Consider the following 16170-nt stretch of genomic DNA (forward strand, 5'->3'; position numbering starts at 1 on the left):
TATCTAGTATGACCTCATCTTCTAAAACTCTGTACACCCTGTATGAGAGTCTGAGCAAATGTGGACTGATAAAAAGAAAGATAGCATTTTCACACAATTAAATGCATTGCTACAGCTGACTGACAATGAACATCACTTGAAAAAAGAAAAAAAGAAAAAAAAAGTCTCCACGTTTTCCCTTTACACACCAAAGAGGCCAGAGGACAAGAAGATATTAGAAGGTCAGCAAGAGCAAAGGGATGAAGTGAAAGGATGAGGTTAAGTGGATCTTACTTCGCCTCCAGGGCCAAAGCAATTATTGCAGCAGCCATGGGAGCCGAGGCTGACGTCCCTGTGTGACTGTCTGTACACCGATGTCTCAGGTCTGTTGTGATCTGTGGAAAGAGAAGAGAGTCAGATGCAGCAAAGAGACAAGCGAAGAATGATGAATCAACATCAAAGAACCATAAAGGAGAGGATAAGGAATCAGAAAGCCATGAGCAAGCAATGAAGAAAACCATGAGAAGGGCATTACAGAGGTGGAGGAGAGGAAAGGAAAGACAGGACACAACAGTGACAGTGCCGGCGAGATGAGAGGGAGAAAAAGGCGGAAAGAGATTGAAGTCATGAGGATCGGCAGGATTTAGACACACCTGAAACTCTTTAAACTATCATTCCAGCTTTGATACGCTGCCTTACTACAGATAACACACACACACATACATACACCGACACACACGCAAACACACAAACCACCAGATTCACAGGGAATAGGTTCACTGTTAAAGAAGAAAGGAAAGACAGTGTAAGAAGTATAAAGTAGTATAAAAATGTGTTATTAAAGAGCTTCTTGTTTGCTTTGATTGTATAGACTTTAAACAGCAAACTAGTCAGACAGCTTGACATCACTAGCCAAGAAAAGCCTGGCTAACTTCCAGCCTGAGCCCTCATCAAAGGACCTTTCTGGACCGAAAAGTTTGGGGGATTATCTGAAGGCACACACACACACGCACACACGCATGCACGCATACGCACAAACAAGAATAGAAAGTGGTTCAATAGTATTAGAGTAGACAGGACAGTATGTGCCCAAATGGATATGCTGACACTCAGATATATGAAGTTCTACTGTGAACAAAGAGTCCACAGCCAGAGGTAAATCAAAAACAGTATGTGTGTTCACAAGTGTGTGTTTCCATCAGTAGCATCAGTATGAGGAATGTAACAAGACACTGCCAGACAAGCCAACTCTAAGTGGCCAACAGGCATTGTTCATCCCAGCGGGTCAGGGGAGTGATGTGGTTGATTCGAGTCAAACAAGGTCACAAAACTGGACCTAGAACCACACACAAGGCCAAATTAATGCCAAGCTTTATCATGCACCATCCATTCATCCATCTATCCATCCATCTTCTGCAACTTAACTGGGTTACAAGGGCAGCAGCCTAAGCAGCTAAGCCCAACCCTCCCTCTCCCCAGCCACCTCCTCCAGCTCATTCGGGGGAACACCAAGTGTTCCCAGGACAGCTGAGAGACATAATCTTTCCAGTGTGCCCTGGATCTACCCCAGGGCCTCCTCCCAGTAGGACATGCCCAGAACACCTCATCCAGGAGGCATTCTAGTCAGATGCCCAAATCTCCTCAACTGGCTCCTTTTGTTGTGTAGGAGTAAGTGTGCAGTGTTTTGTGCTTAACTGAAATCAGTGAAGAAGGAATAAGCACTCTGGCTGGGTGCTTGTACTTCTCTCAAGAACTAATGCTCTACTATGTCTGTGTGCTAACAGCAGCTCTTGATATCCACACACACACACACACACACACACACACACACACACACACACACACACACACACACACACACACACACACACACCAAACGCTCTTCACTCCTTACAATCTTTCGGTCGTAGTTCTCCCCGCTGCTGTAAGTGGTGGTCAGTGTAGACGAGCACTCCTCCAGGTACCAGGGCTTGCGTCCACTTTCAGCTGTGCTGGAGATGGAGATGGTGTAGATAGAATTGGTGTAGCCATCACAGGAGCAGTGGTCTCTGCTGCGCCCGCCGTTACCTGAAGCCCATACAAAGATGGAGCCATGGCCATTCCTCCCCTGACAGGAGAAGAAAAAGAGGTTTTATTAAAAGACTTTCCATCGTCTTAGTACCTGGAGGCAGTTGCTGCCTCCCTGACTTTATTTTGGCTATATTTTAAAATGATCTTTTAATGTCTATCAGAAAGAAAAGCGATAGGTTCTGGGCTTTATGTGCAGAAATTATTGCAAGGAGAAAAAAAAAAAAAAGTTTTTACCAGCAATATTAAAAGTGCAGGAAAAGATCAGAAGGCAGCCAGACAATTTAAGTCCTCAGTGATCTTCTGGGTGGCTGGCAACAGATCTGATGTGATTTGATCCAGATTTCGTAATCATGTTTTAACTGGCTAAATACAGTGGATATTTTTTCCCCCAAAATGTTGGCAATGCTGAGTGCCATGCTATGCAAAATGAGTGTTTTTAGGATGCTGGACTGAATGAGGTTCACTTTTGTCTTGTCACGTCTCTGTGTTGCAGAGCATGGAACTTCATTTACTTGCTGAAAGGAGCTACTGGAAAGGAATACATTCCTTTTTAAAACTGCAATAATTGAGTTACAGGAAATTACTTTTTTTTTTTTAATGCATGTTTTCCTGAACTGTGCATTGCATTGTATCATGTCTGAAGTTTGAAATCAATTCATTTGTAAAACCTTTAGCTTAAATCTGTCAAATATTATTGAAAGGAATTGTGCACAAAAATAATGACTACAGCAACTCCGGCTGACGGAGTCACAGCAATTTAAATCCCTTCAACTCTCTTCATCCCACATTAATGCCATTTTCTACCCTTCAAATCCAATTTTGTTGCTTCTTATGACTTTTTACTCACCATCTTTCCTCTTTATTCAACATTTCTGTTCTGTTACATCCTTGAGATAGTGTGCTTAAAATGTCCTGTTTTGTTTCATACCCTGCCTGTCTATCCTGCAGTGTTGCTCAGCATTCTCTGACTTTATGTTGAAATTACTTTGCAAACAGCAAAGCAGTCAGCATTTAAATGTTAAAGAAAGCAAGACTGTATGCACTGAACAAATACAGCAAATCACTGGCATTGTTTAGCAGGAAGGAAGTATTAAAGTTTTATCTGCATTTTTTTCAGATTGTAGTCCCCTGTCACATGAGACCAGAGACTGGCTGGCAACAACCAGTCACAAGGGCAAAATGTGCATTCCTCAACTGGTTGGTGAGAGGTTTGCTGGAGGTTGCTGGCAGTCGCTGTGAAGCTGACTCTAAATGCCTCAGTCACGCAGGCCTTGAGACCTGTCAGTGACCCCACCCTGGCAACCATTCATTGCACAAAGTGTGTATTTAGTGCTGCACCGTGTACCTCTTTGTGACAAATTTCACCTACCAACTGCCAGCAACCTCCAGCAACCATTCGTCAACTAGTCAGAGAATACACATTTTTCCCTTGAGACCAGAGGATGCCAGATGGCTGCCAATCGGTCTCTAGGCCTGTGTGACTGCGGCCTTAACTGAACAGCACTTAGCACATACAAACAGCAAATCCAAATCTGGGTTTTAAGAACATAAAAAAAACAAAAAACATCCAAGATGTATTCAGAGAATCCTACTAATTGAGAGGCCAAGTTACAAGTGAGCTTCATGGTGCAAGTTAATGTAATTTTTTTTTTTTTTTTAAACTATTTTGGTTATAAAGTACTTCCAGATTTGTTTAAACTAATTTTGATCTACACCAGGAACCTGGTGGAGACACACTGAGGATGTCACAGTGCTGGTGACAGCAGGAGTGACAGGAGTCAGCAGAAAAGATCTTTGACAAACACACTGACACTGAAATTGAGTATGTCAAGACACACACTCGTAACACACGCACACACGCACACACACGTGAATAAAACGTAAAATGGAGTTTTTATAAAGGGGGCTTCTGTCAGGCAGTGATAAGCAAGTGAAGCCTCTTTGTGAAGAGAGGGTATCAGACAGGAGCAAACACTGACAGATGAGAGTGATGCAGAGCACTCTGAAGAGCAGTTATGAAAGGAAAGAAAGGGATAAAGAATATGAGGGGACGATGAAGGAGAGGGGAGAGCTGAAACACATGATAAACAGCAATCAAAAGCAGTATGCCAAATGAAAAAAAGAATACCTTTACAAATAACCTTTAATGAAATGTTTCATTCATTAAAAAAAAAATTAAATGAATGATTTTAAAAAAAAAATCCTTAAGTGCTCAAAAAAAAAAAAAAAAAAAAAAAAAAATTGAGGGTTAGGGAAAATGTTTCAATGGGCTTTACTGTCACAATATATACACAGGCAGGGGTAGCCTAATTAACACCTGAGATAACAATTACAGCCAGGAAACATGAAATAAATCAAGATACATATGAGCAAAGTCCTATTAAAACAATCACACAGCAGCACAAGCCAGAGTATCTTTCCACAGCTGTCAATGTTATTTCTAACACCTCAGCTCTCTGTGATAAACTGCCTCTTCAAGATATCGCACGGCTACATGTTACATTCAAAAGCATGCCATTTCAACTCAGGCTCAAACACACACACACACACACACGCATGCACGCACACAAACAGGTGGGCATGCAAGCACACATGTGCCCAACCCATACCAGTTGGACAGATATCTCCCCCACCTCACCTCATCTCAACGGCCAGCCTGTCAGGAACAACAAGGAGTCTTCTTCTAACACTCACGGCCTGTTTGTCACAGTTCTCTCCCTTCTTTCTGTTTTCCATCAAGTCTTTTGTTCTCATGTTCTAGTTTTAGGTCTAAAAACTCAGAGGTCCATATAACTACTGACCAGCCCCACCAATTCCCCTTCCTCCCTGGATCAACTCTCAAAAGGTCTGCATCTGCTTGCCCAGTATGCAGTCAGCTAACAAACTTTTAATGTCAATATGCATGTTTGTGAGACATAACCAATAAATGACTTCACCCCACTTAACCTCTGATATTGCTTTTTCAGTCCACTCGGCCGACATCACAACACCAGCTTGCCATTATGCAAAATAAGCTATGAATATGTAAATGAATATATGCTAATAGAGCAGGGCTGCTCTCTAATGTCCGGAGGAGCTTCACAGGTAGAGATAGCCAGAGAGCGGGCTGGGATACAATTAAATTAGCGTGAAATGCACATCTGCTTTGAGTGTGTCTATGTTTTCTTGCCATATGAATACTAACGCACTAACGTCTTGTTTAAACAATGAATCACATGTTTACTTGTACATGTTTCTTCATGTATATGAGAGTGCAAGTGTGCGTGTGCCCACCATGCGGATGCCATTCTCAAAGGCCTGCCTGGCCAGAGTTGCTGGTCCATCCACAGTCTTTCCATCATCATCAGGTCCCCAGCTGGCGCTGTAGATGTCGATGTGGTCTGGGTTCAGGCTAAGAGATCTGGCCTCCACCATGTCTGTTACATCTCCATCCAGCATTCGCACACCTGATGCATAAATACAGAAAGAATGCATGCACAGGATCAAGTTAAAACTATATCCCAGGAACCCACAGCATAAGATATAGGGAGACAATCTAGTTTCTCCAGCCAGGTTCACCAGTAGATCAACTACATCTGCAAAAACAAGTTTATGAGCAGTAATTCCATAAATCCTTGAAATTTCAGTGGTTTCACAAAGTGTGGTTGATTTTCTTCCAAGCAATAACTATAGAAAAAAACCCAACACTATCTAACTAAACAAATGAGACACACAATTAGCTGAACATTTTGAGCCTCCATTTAAACACACTGATTAATCACAGTGCAGGCTCCAAATGTGAAGTGAACTCGAGTCTTTTTCATCACTAACCTGCATTAGATGTTTATTGTGGCTTCTTTATTGAATTCTTTGCTCCCTCAGTGATTTTAAGGCATTCGGGATATAAAGATACAAAGCAGCCCAGAACAATGATGCTCCCTCCACCATGCTTCACTGTTTGGATGAGGTTTTGGTGTTTGGTGTGCAGTCTCAAAAGTTGAACACATCAAAGTCTCATTTTGCAAACAAGACATGACTCAGTGGGGTTTTTTTTTTGTTTGTTTTGCTTTTTGCTTTTTTTAAGAACAGCTGACTTGAAGTGGCTTAGATTTCCTTAACATAGTTTCATTTAGTCTTTCCTGCTAGTACTCAGTGTGTTAGTAATATTGTGTTCATCTATAATTGTGACTTAAGAGAAAGATCAAACCACATTTTATGATTAATCAATGTGGAAACACTGGCAATTTCAAAAGGTTCACAAAGTTCTTCTTGCAAATGTATTTACTTGTTGGTACTCTTGTCTCTCTTTCTAATGCAAACATTAGAAATATTCATTTTAAAAATGTAATGTTAAATTAGGAGGCAAACTTTAAATAAAAAAAAATGCTGTATGTACAGCACATTTGTGCAGCAAGGTCCTCAATCTAATCCAAGTTAGTGCGAGTTCTAAATCTTCTAGCACATTTCAGTTGTCCCGGTTATAATGACATACATAAACAGAGGCAGGCAAACATCACCTTGGCCTAGCAGTCACATCATTGATGGTGTGTGAGACATGAAAAACCTAACATTTACACTAAGCTGGTGCAATAATTCTGTACAGGTTAATGACAATCAGAAAGACAGTAACACCAGAACAGACAGAGGTTCAGCAGTGGCAGTTCTGAGCCTCTTTAACATCCTTTGAAATGCATTAGAGGTTCTTAAGTCTTAATCACACTAATAAATCCTCATGACACAGGTCTCTTCTGTAAAGACGGAAACACGTCAAACATTGTTGATGAAGTGCAAATATAACACATCGCTCACCTCCTATTTTAGCATTGTAGGCAATTCCCACAATGCAGTGGGAGTTGTTTGCAGCTGCAGCAACTTCACCCGCACACCGTGTACCGTGTCTGGGGAAAGAGTGGAAATGAACAGCTTATTACAAAAATCTAAACACACACACACACACACACACACACACACACACACACACACACACACACGCACACACACACACACACACAGATCATGTATCTGAGCTGGAGAATGTCCCAGATGAGTAAATGTATACACAAGCAGGATCACACACACAAACTATCACATAAACACGCCGCATCTGAAGGGGAATGACCAGACGTGTAGCCACGCTCTTTCACGGACAAATATGTACATTCCTGCTGAAGTAACCATAAACAACACGGTTGAAGTGTAATAAGTGCTACGAATGTAAGAAACACTATAAATATTTCTGCAATTCTTGTTTTTGTTCCTGACAGAGGATGAAAGAGGAGGTAGTTCATCATTCGTAAGCCTATCAGGACAAATGTTTGGAGATCTCAGTGCCAATGCGCCACAAATATGCGCACGCACACACACACACACACACACACACACACACACACACACACACACACACACAGAGTTTGGTCCTTTTAAGATATTTTCTGAGCGCAGCATGCAAGTAACGCGCTCCCCAAATGCACACAGGAAATAGCTAAAACAGTCTAGTATGTTAAACTGCTCACACTTTTCTAACAGTTAAAAATACATGCATGTGCACACAAACACACACACACACACACACACACACACACCAGGGTAACATTCCTCCAGTAACTGCAGTGGTGACAATCGGCCTGGGTCAGGGACCAGCGTAAACAAACATGGTATGTTTGCGTCCGCCGCCTGCTCAAAAACACCACTTTCTGGATCCACACACGCACACACACACACACACACAAACACCTCCCACAGAGAACATCTGCATCATCACGCCTACACCCCCTACCCCCGCCCCCACCCCCCGGAAACAGCTCTGACCGTTGCCACGGAAACCCAGCATCTAGCTATCGAGACACCCCACCCCCCCACCCCCCACCCCAGTCAAGACAGAGGAAAGTTTTGCTCCATGGTCACCTGATCCACTCAAGTTAACAGTGATTTAAGAGCTTAATATAAGATATAACTGCCTTCCTTAACAAAGGTCCACAATGCAATATCTATGGTTCTGCTACCATTAAGCTACATGAAAACAAATAAATATTCATAACCAGGAGATCTATATTACCTAAATAGATTTTACCCATTAGAAGGGGGATATTCTTCTAATTTTCACCATCATAACCGTAACACTTATTTCTATGTTAAAGGGACTGGAGTATTTATGTTCTAAATGTTTTCAGGTCTAAATACTTCAGAAGCATGCCCCTTCATGTGTTACAATCATATCAGATTTTCTACTAGTCTAAAGGTAGCATGGGTGAGAGCAAAGGACAGAGATATGCATTTTAAAATATCAGACTACAATTCTATCCTTTACAGCAAATTATTTTGGGAACCCCTTGGCTACGAGTAGGGTCCACTTTGAGAACCACCACTTTACACTGGTGCACAGTAAAGCAAATAGCACCAGCTTTTGAATATTTTGTTACAAACACTATAAAAATCTGGTAATCTTCAAATACTATGTTGCCTCACAAGATTGCAGAAATGTGAACACAAATACAGCTGTGAGGGTTAAAGTATAACACATCAAATGGCTGCAGATCAGTGATAGGCCCCTTTATCACAGTTAATGAGCCAAGCTGCTGGCTCCCTCTTTCAAAATGCTTCAACAGTCTCTGCTCAGTTCACTTCACTCCAGTAATCCATAAAATGGTCTGTGTGGCCGTCACTCCAGTCTTTGTGTTTGCCCGTATTTTCCATTTTCTGCACATCTGTGTCACAGTCACTCAGGGGTCTTTCAGTTCAACCAGAACTATACAATGTTTGTGCAATGAATGTTACTAAAGCGTGGCTCAACATAATTTCTGATTTTTTTTAACTCCCATTTCATTTTCTTCTTTGAGTTTCATGTAGTTTTTAGCTTGTCTCTGAATTTTTTCCAATCCCAATCCCTCTGAAGATTATCACTAAATCTTACATTTATATTCTCTAGAAGTCACTTAATCTTACAGTGTGGTAACACTGGCAGCTTAAAGGCTGTCACAGTGAAAATCAATTTGCAGGAAGATGTTTTTTCCCCTAGTTTGACTCAGCATGCGCATCAACAGTATTTACAGATCAAGTCCAGATCTTCTTGTTTTTGGTATGTTTGTTTGCCTGTTTGCTAACAATATTACAGCAAAGCTACCAGTCTGATTCATATCAAATCTGCACAAAAGATGGTCCTGATTTTTTTTTTTTTTGCCATAACTGGGTCAAGGTTAGAGGTCAGAGGTCAAGTTTTTCTTAAAAGCTTGTGAACACGATGGCTCAAAAACGATATGAGGTAGGATGTTAAAATTCCCACCAAAGATGCATCTACTAAAAATCTTAGACAAGTTCAAATCTCAGCAACCTTGAGCTAACGGTCTAGGTCAGAGGTCAGGTTTTCTGAACATCTTGTGAACGTGATAATGCAAGAACAAAAGTATGGGCATGGACAATAGAACCTGTGTGTTATCTCGGTGATTCACTATTTGGGCAGTGGCATGTTGTTCAAATGTTCAAATCAAAACATTGGGGCACCAGGGGTGGGGTTTGTCGTGCCTGGCACCACTTGTTTGTCCTCTGATAACAGCCATACTTTTGGTAAACCCCTTTACTTAAAGCTGAAAGTCTGCATTTCAACCACATCTTGATTGTTTGTTTGAAAATCCACTGTGGTCGTGCAGAGAGGCAAAATACAAAAAAAAAAAAAGCGTCATTGTCCAAAAACGTATGGTCCTAACTGTAGGTCAGTGAAGCTTTTAAATAGAAAGCAGACAAACCAAAACCAACCCAATAAAACTCGGTATTACAAAATTTTGCCTCTTACACTTAAGAGAATGTAACTGATATAACAGTATTTTCTCCCCATTTTTGTCACATTATATTTCAATAACCTGTGGAGAATATTTCAGTTCACTGTACAGAGAGATGTACAGGAGACTGATATAGTGATAAAGCACTTGTTTATTCCCCCCTCCTTGCTCCTTGTACACATAAACATCAGATTTAAATCCACAACCATTATATAACTGCCATACAACACAAAGTCTGACAACAATCTGCATTTTTCCCCCAGATGTAGTTATATTTAGCTTATCCCTTTACCTTTCTAACAGATTATGTGGCTCATTCATTCAGCTCCAGTGGAAGATGAGAACACCATGTTCAGATTAAATTAAGATTATCTGCAGATTTTAGACTTTACCATAAAGACAATGATCTGGAAAACCAAAAACAAACCAGATTTCTGTTCCACACACGTCACATTCAAATATGAATTCAAACCACAACAGAAACCAGCTCGTTAAGCAGCATCGTAGCCCTCGTGTCTCTTTAAGACAGTGTATTACCAGCAGGGACTGAGCCACTGCCACGGCACTTGGGCTGCTGTGCCAAACACACATACCCAAAAATCACTAACTAAGCCAAAGCCAAACTGGCACAAGACAAGTGCATGAGCAAGCGAGTTTCTTTTTTCCACTCTTACACACACACACACACACACACACACACACACACACACACACACACACACACACACACACACACACACACACACACACTATTCCAAACAGAAAAACCACAACCCACCCGCAAATGTCACAATCAAATACACTAATATAACTCATCGCACCACAACAAAGTCAGGTCTCAGCAAATACAAACATATTGCAGCACAGAGCTTCTTGTAAAAATCAATCAGGAAAAAAAATAAGATGCTGAAGAGCTTTTGGCAAAAACAAAACAGTGAAGCCACATGCTTATTTTCTGAAAACAGAATTAAATTTCTCTCTCTCAGTTGTGGTTAGATTTTCTTTCCCCCCTTACTTGTTCTCGTTGGTCGCGTCATATCGAGGCATGGGATCCACATCGTTGCTATTGACATCATAGCTTGCCTTAGGGTCCTGGAGCAGATACAGAAGTTAACACAAGTATATCAAAACACCAAAGCGACTGCTGTAATGGTAAAGACCATGGGGAAATGTCAAGTAAACAAGTTAATTCATTAGCAGAGTAGGTCCAATGCTATGAGTGAGAGTGTGTGTGTGTGTATAACGGGCTTGTAGATCAACAGAAAGCTTCTCTAACCTAATCAAACAGTTCATATCAACACCACTCACAACAGTTTTGTAAATCGAATGCAATCAAAGCTAACTCAATCTGCCGGACCTCTCGCCCTTTGGCATAAACAAATCCAAGCATTAAGAGTAAATAATGACAGCCATGCAGGCGCTGCCAAACAGGGTGTGAATCATTTCATCTACGCAGCTGATTGATGGCCTTACCTGCTGCCTCAGGCCAACAAGTTACTCCAACTATCAGGTCTAGGTCTCTGAGGTAGACATACCTCAGCATGCATACACAGTAAAGTATGTAGCCACAGACAGATAAACATGTACACGCAGCATACCTGCACATTGGCAGGTTTAAGGAAGTTTTCCTCTGGAATGGCTTCACAGATGTATGATTATCTGATCCGCATGGCAGAAAATATAATCTAGTTGATCACATGACTCCTGTCTTCTGTAACATGACATGTTACATGTTAAAAAAGGGACACCCTACTTACAAAATATAATTTCTATTATAAAAATCACAATTATAATCACGTGTTTTTTGTTTTTTGTTTTATTTTGTGCATTTTCATTTGTGCCTTTTTCATAGTGTAGCATCCTAAGTGGCTTTTTTGATAAGAAAGGAGCACTGATTTGCTATATATTTACCAGAGTACTGTGAGGCAGACTCATAGCCGCTAATGCAAACACGTGCAAAGGCACACTGACTTAAAGCCAATATGCACACACACTGCCACTCATAGCCAGCCTACACATGCATACATACACACTCACGTAGTTCTGATAGAGGTCTGGGTGGTTCCTCTCGATGCCGTCATCTAGTATGGTCACCACCACGTTTTTACCCGTGTAGCCTCTCTTCCATGCTCCCATGATGTTCATATCCGACTGGCAATTATGGACATCATCATTGCAGTGCTGCAGAGATGGAAGCAGATGGTGAGAGGACAGCAGGTGGAGAAACATATGAGATGGGAGTTTAGGAACTCCATCATGGTCTTGCAGATGTTCAGCTTAGGTTCTGAGTGTAACCATGTGAGTAAATTAGAGCAAGCAGGTGCGTTATCATTTCATTTAGAGAGGAACAATCTTACTTTAACAACTCCAATCAAGCTAAAGTCTGGTGTTTTGTAAAAAGATCTCAAAGTGTGGTTCAACCATTAAAGAGTGTTATATATGTATACAAATACAGTAAAATCTAACTGCAAGTACACACTGATCATCAACCAGTCATTACTTGCTGCCATTCAAGACCTGAATGATGTCATTTCAAAAGGGGTGCCAAGAATAGGGATGGGAATCCAGAACCAGTTCCAACTGAGAACTTGTTCCAAATTGTCCAAATCACCGGAATCATAGGCCTCCGGGCTTACTAATTCCTTTTGTCAATGCTGGCAAGCTTTCTGACAGTCAGGGCGGGGTGGGGGAGTTGAAGAAAGAAAAAAAAAAAAAAAAAAAAAAAAAAAAACACACCAATGACATCAAGCTCGTGGCAAAGGAGCTTCTGTGCACCTGAGTGTTGAGTCTTTTTTTGTTCAAAGCTGGGTTCCAACTCAAAAGCAGTTGTACTTCTGGTGAAAAACCTGTGTGCTTTGTCCTACTCACAGAAAACTGATCAAAGGCAGGAAAAAAAATTTCTGAAGTTGGTCTTTTTGTTAAGGTGTCATAGGCAGGTTGTCAGCTATGGTAAAACAATCAGTTGTCAAATGCATGTTTGTTCTTTAAGCAAGACCACTTTGGAGGTAATATCTCAAAACCTGGCATTATTTCACTGCATAAATAGTAAAAAAAAATATGGTGCTGTTAAATACATGAAATAAAATCAGCAGTAATTAGGAGCAAAGGAAACTGGTGAGTTTAAAGTTTAAGGACCTTTTTTTTTCTTTCCCCCAGCTACCTTCACTTGACTATAACGTCCTATTCCGCTGGCTCTAAATGGTCACAACACATCAGCTTTTCTCATTATAATACAGTTACTGTTCTGCAATAAGGCCCTAACTTAAAAAAGACACTTTAAATCCAGAGAGGGACTTCGATCGCCAATCCTAAACTATTATCCTGGATCACGATGTGTGAGTGACACATAATTTGGAATTCCAGCAACCAAAGACATCCATCCATCTTCTTAAACATTTATCCAATTCAAGGCTGCAGACTGGAGCCTATCCCAGCTGACACAGGGCTAAAAGGCAGCACAGGTCGCCAGTCCATTATAAGGCTAACACAGAGCGACAAACAAAAAGTCCCATCCACACCTGCAGCCAATTTAGATTCACCAATTAAGCTAACATGCATTATCCTTGGATTACAGAAGGTAATCCGAGCTCCCAGAGTTGCACCACCATGCTGTCTGCAACTAAAAAATAAAAATAATATTTCTAAAAACTAAACAAAAAAAAAAAAAAAATCTGAATTTTTACCAATCTCTCACAAACTTACAGTGGCAGGGATAAGAATGATGCAGATCGATAACATGAGCAGCTGTGCCTTTGCTTTCACACACTTTTCTTCTACTGGAGCACAACAATTCAAAAGGCATTCATCAGCTTCATACTGATATCATTTCATCTCACACAGAGGATTTTATTAGTCCCACCTCCCACACCATCATCATAAAAAAAAAAAAAAAAAAGCTACATGGTCACTGTTGTTGCGTGTAACGTTGGCATTTCAATATCATTCACAGCACATCTTATTCAAAGGCACGTGTCACAAGCTATAATTCATTTTCTAAAGGTTAAAGTGACATTTAGATGTCTAATGTTTAACCCTAAATTACTGCCTCACACACTATTTATTGATTAAAAGCGCTTTGCTATGCTTCTCACACAAGTCAATAAAACCCTATGATTTCTGACGATTTGTTTGAAACAGTCAGTCAATGTCTCAGCCACAGGCTGTATAAGGCAATTTTGTTAGAAAAGACCCCGAGGAAGTTTGTTTTTCCATCTAAGCTTCAAAACACACATGAAGTTCAGAAAGTCTCGAAACTATATACAGCCTCTGGTCAAAGTATGAGCAGTTATCTATACTGAGTTAAAAATTGACAGAGCTGGGAACACTGGACCACGCACACAAACGTATAAAGAGCAGTGATCTGAGGATAGAAGTGATAAACCAAGCGCACAAACAACACGGCAAAGAAAAAAGAAAAAGCAATATGCAGAAACAGAAGCGCACACGTGTCTCTGTGACAAATACTTACAAATAAACAAAGAACCTTGTCCCTTAATTTCACCTGGAGTTCAGATAAAGGCTAAATTTCATCATTAATGCCGGGATCTTCCTGGCTGAGGATGGAATGATGAAGCACAAGTCAAAAATGATAAGGTAACCTTATTTGAGAGCAATCTAAGCAATAATTCCCTAATATTTCTCATCATCTGATAATCAAAACAGCATGTTATATTTTTAGTCTTTTTTTTTTTTTTTTAATGGAGCTATTGCAATATGGCTCATTTTCCTTCAGCTCTGCATGAAATCTCTTTGTGGAGGTGTATAAAAGTGTATCTATGCAGCAAAAAAAAAAAAAAAAAAAGCACCTGCATCACCTCTTCCTTCTGTTTTTAGTATAACACACACGCGCGCACACGCAGACAAATAAATCCCTCAGCTCAACCACAGTAATCAGGACAATGCCATGACCTAAGCTGACCTTTGACCCACAAACTGGATAAATGTGAGCAAAGAACAGGATGCAATCCTCCTAGCAGACTAGAGGAGTGTTGTATATACTCAGTTTGTGGGCTGCAGCTCATGTAGTAATTTTTTTTCAGGTTTTTCAGATAAGATAAAAAAAAACTGAACCAAACATTGAAAATATGATGATTTAGGCAAAAGTAAAACTTTGATTTAAAAAAATTACTTAGGCCATTATTTTAAGAGGGTGACAATGTTATCTATAAACCTGGTATAATATACACTGGACTTACAATATACCACATACTGTTCCACTTGGCGTCATTGAAGAATATGTTGTTTTGGGCTGGGCTGCTATGGGCGGGGCTTGACAGGGAAAGGGGTGGGGCCGGTCTGTAATCCCTCTTGATCCTCCTCTTCACCACCTGCTGCTGTATCCACTCCACCTGAAACACATAAACAGAGACAGGAGATACTGTAACAGAAACTGTGGAGGCTTAGGATAATAATACAGAGTAGCAGAATTACGCTGGTGGAGTTCCTATGAATTGAATAGTGAAGGTGAGACAATATTTTAGGAGGATTTAAAAAAGTGCATCTTTAATAAAAAAAATTTTCTTATGTGATGAACACAGAGGACAAAGATAGAAACTACCTCCAGAGAATATACTACACTATACCCAACCAAGCAAGACAGAAAAAAGTAGAAGGCAGTAAAAGAGAATTGTACTTTACCATGGTTAAACCGTGAGTCTAGATTACATTTTGTTTCCTTCACTGTAGAAAGAGGCACTGCCTAAGGGGACAGCTTTTCTGCCAGTCCTCAGCCTTAAAGTAGTTTCATCCCTATGGACTGTCTATAAATAAGTGTAACAAGGTTTTATGTGCTATCTCCCCTTTTAAAGGTGGTAAAATGAGACACTGCAAGCAAAAAAAAAAAAAGCAAAAAAACAGTCCAATATATGTGAGGAAGCCTCATAATAATCATGATTTATTTTTAAAGAGTATAATTTTAACCATCTCAGTGTTACATTTAGCCTCAGGGTTCATCAGTTCACTTCTCCCTTTCTGAAAAATGGACTAACACACACACACACACACACACACACACACACACACACACACACACACACACACACACTAAAGGCTGTAATGCCTCTCAGGTAACATCAATCTCTCAAATGTTATGGGCTCGCTTCAAGGCGCAGAGGCATTCCTTGGCAGGAGTCTCGTCCAGACTTTAAGGCGGAATTTTCCGATTTCAAAATCAGCGCTGCTGGATCCGAACAAGAAGGCTAGACCCACTTGCACGGCCCTGGTCAGCTCCTCTTAAAATCCTCAAACCTTGTGTTTAGTCTAGAACACTTCATCTGTCTAAAAAGACTCGATCAAGGGTTTACACGGACCCAACAATGTTAACACAGAATCTGAAATATTAGCAGGCATGTGACTGGCACAAAACAGTGCA

At 40.6% G+C, this 16170-nt stretch overlaps 1 protein-coding gene across 2 annotated transcripts in view; it reads right to left on the reverse strand.

Moving 5' to 3' along the window:
• pcsk5b (proprotein convertase subtilisin/kexin type 5b) overlaps positions 1-16170 on the reverse strand; it is a 65032-nt gene that overhangs the window by 33332 nt on the left and 15530 nt on the right. For both annotated transcript variants that reach the window (XM_030737005.1, XM_030737006.1), the window contains exons 3-9: positions 14996-15148; positions 11838-11981; positions 10816-10892; positions 6838-6926; positions 5323-5495; positions 1874-2086; positions 274-374 (exon numbers count right to left, since the gene is read on the reverse strand). In XM_030737005.1, the coding sequence (XP_030592865.1) occupies positions 274-374; positions 1874-2086; positions 5323-5495; positions 6838-6926; positions 10816-10892; positions 11838-11981; positions 14996-15148 (950 nt within the window). The remainder of the gene's footprint in view (positions 1-273; positions 375-1873; positions 2087-5322; positions 5496-6837; positions 6927-10815; positions 10893-11837; positions 11982-14995; positions 15149-16170) is intronic.

This window comes from Archocentrus centrarchus, chromosome 9 (assembly GCF_007364275.1).
Source record: "Archocentrus centrarchus isolate MPI-CPG fArcCen1 chromosome 9, fArcCen1, whole genome shotgun sequence".
In the NCBI taxonomy this organism is placed as follows: Eukaryota; Metazoa; Chordata; class Actinopteri; order Cichliformes; family Cichlidae; genus Archocentrus; species Archocentrus centrarchus.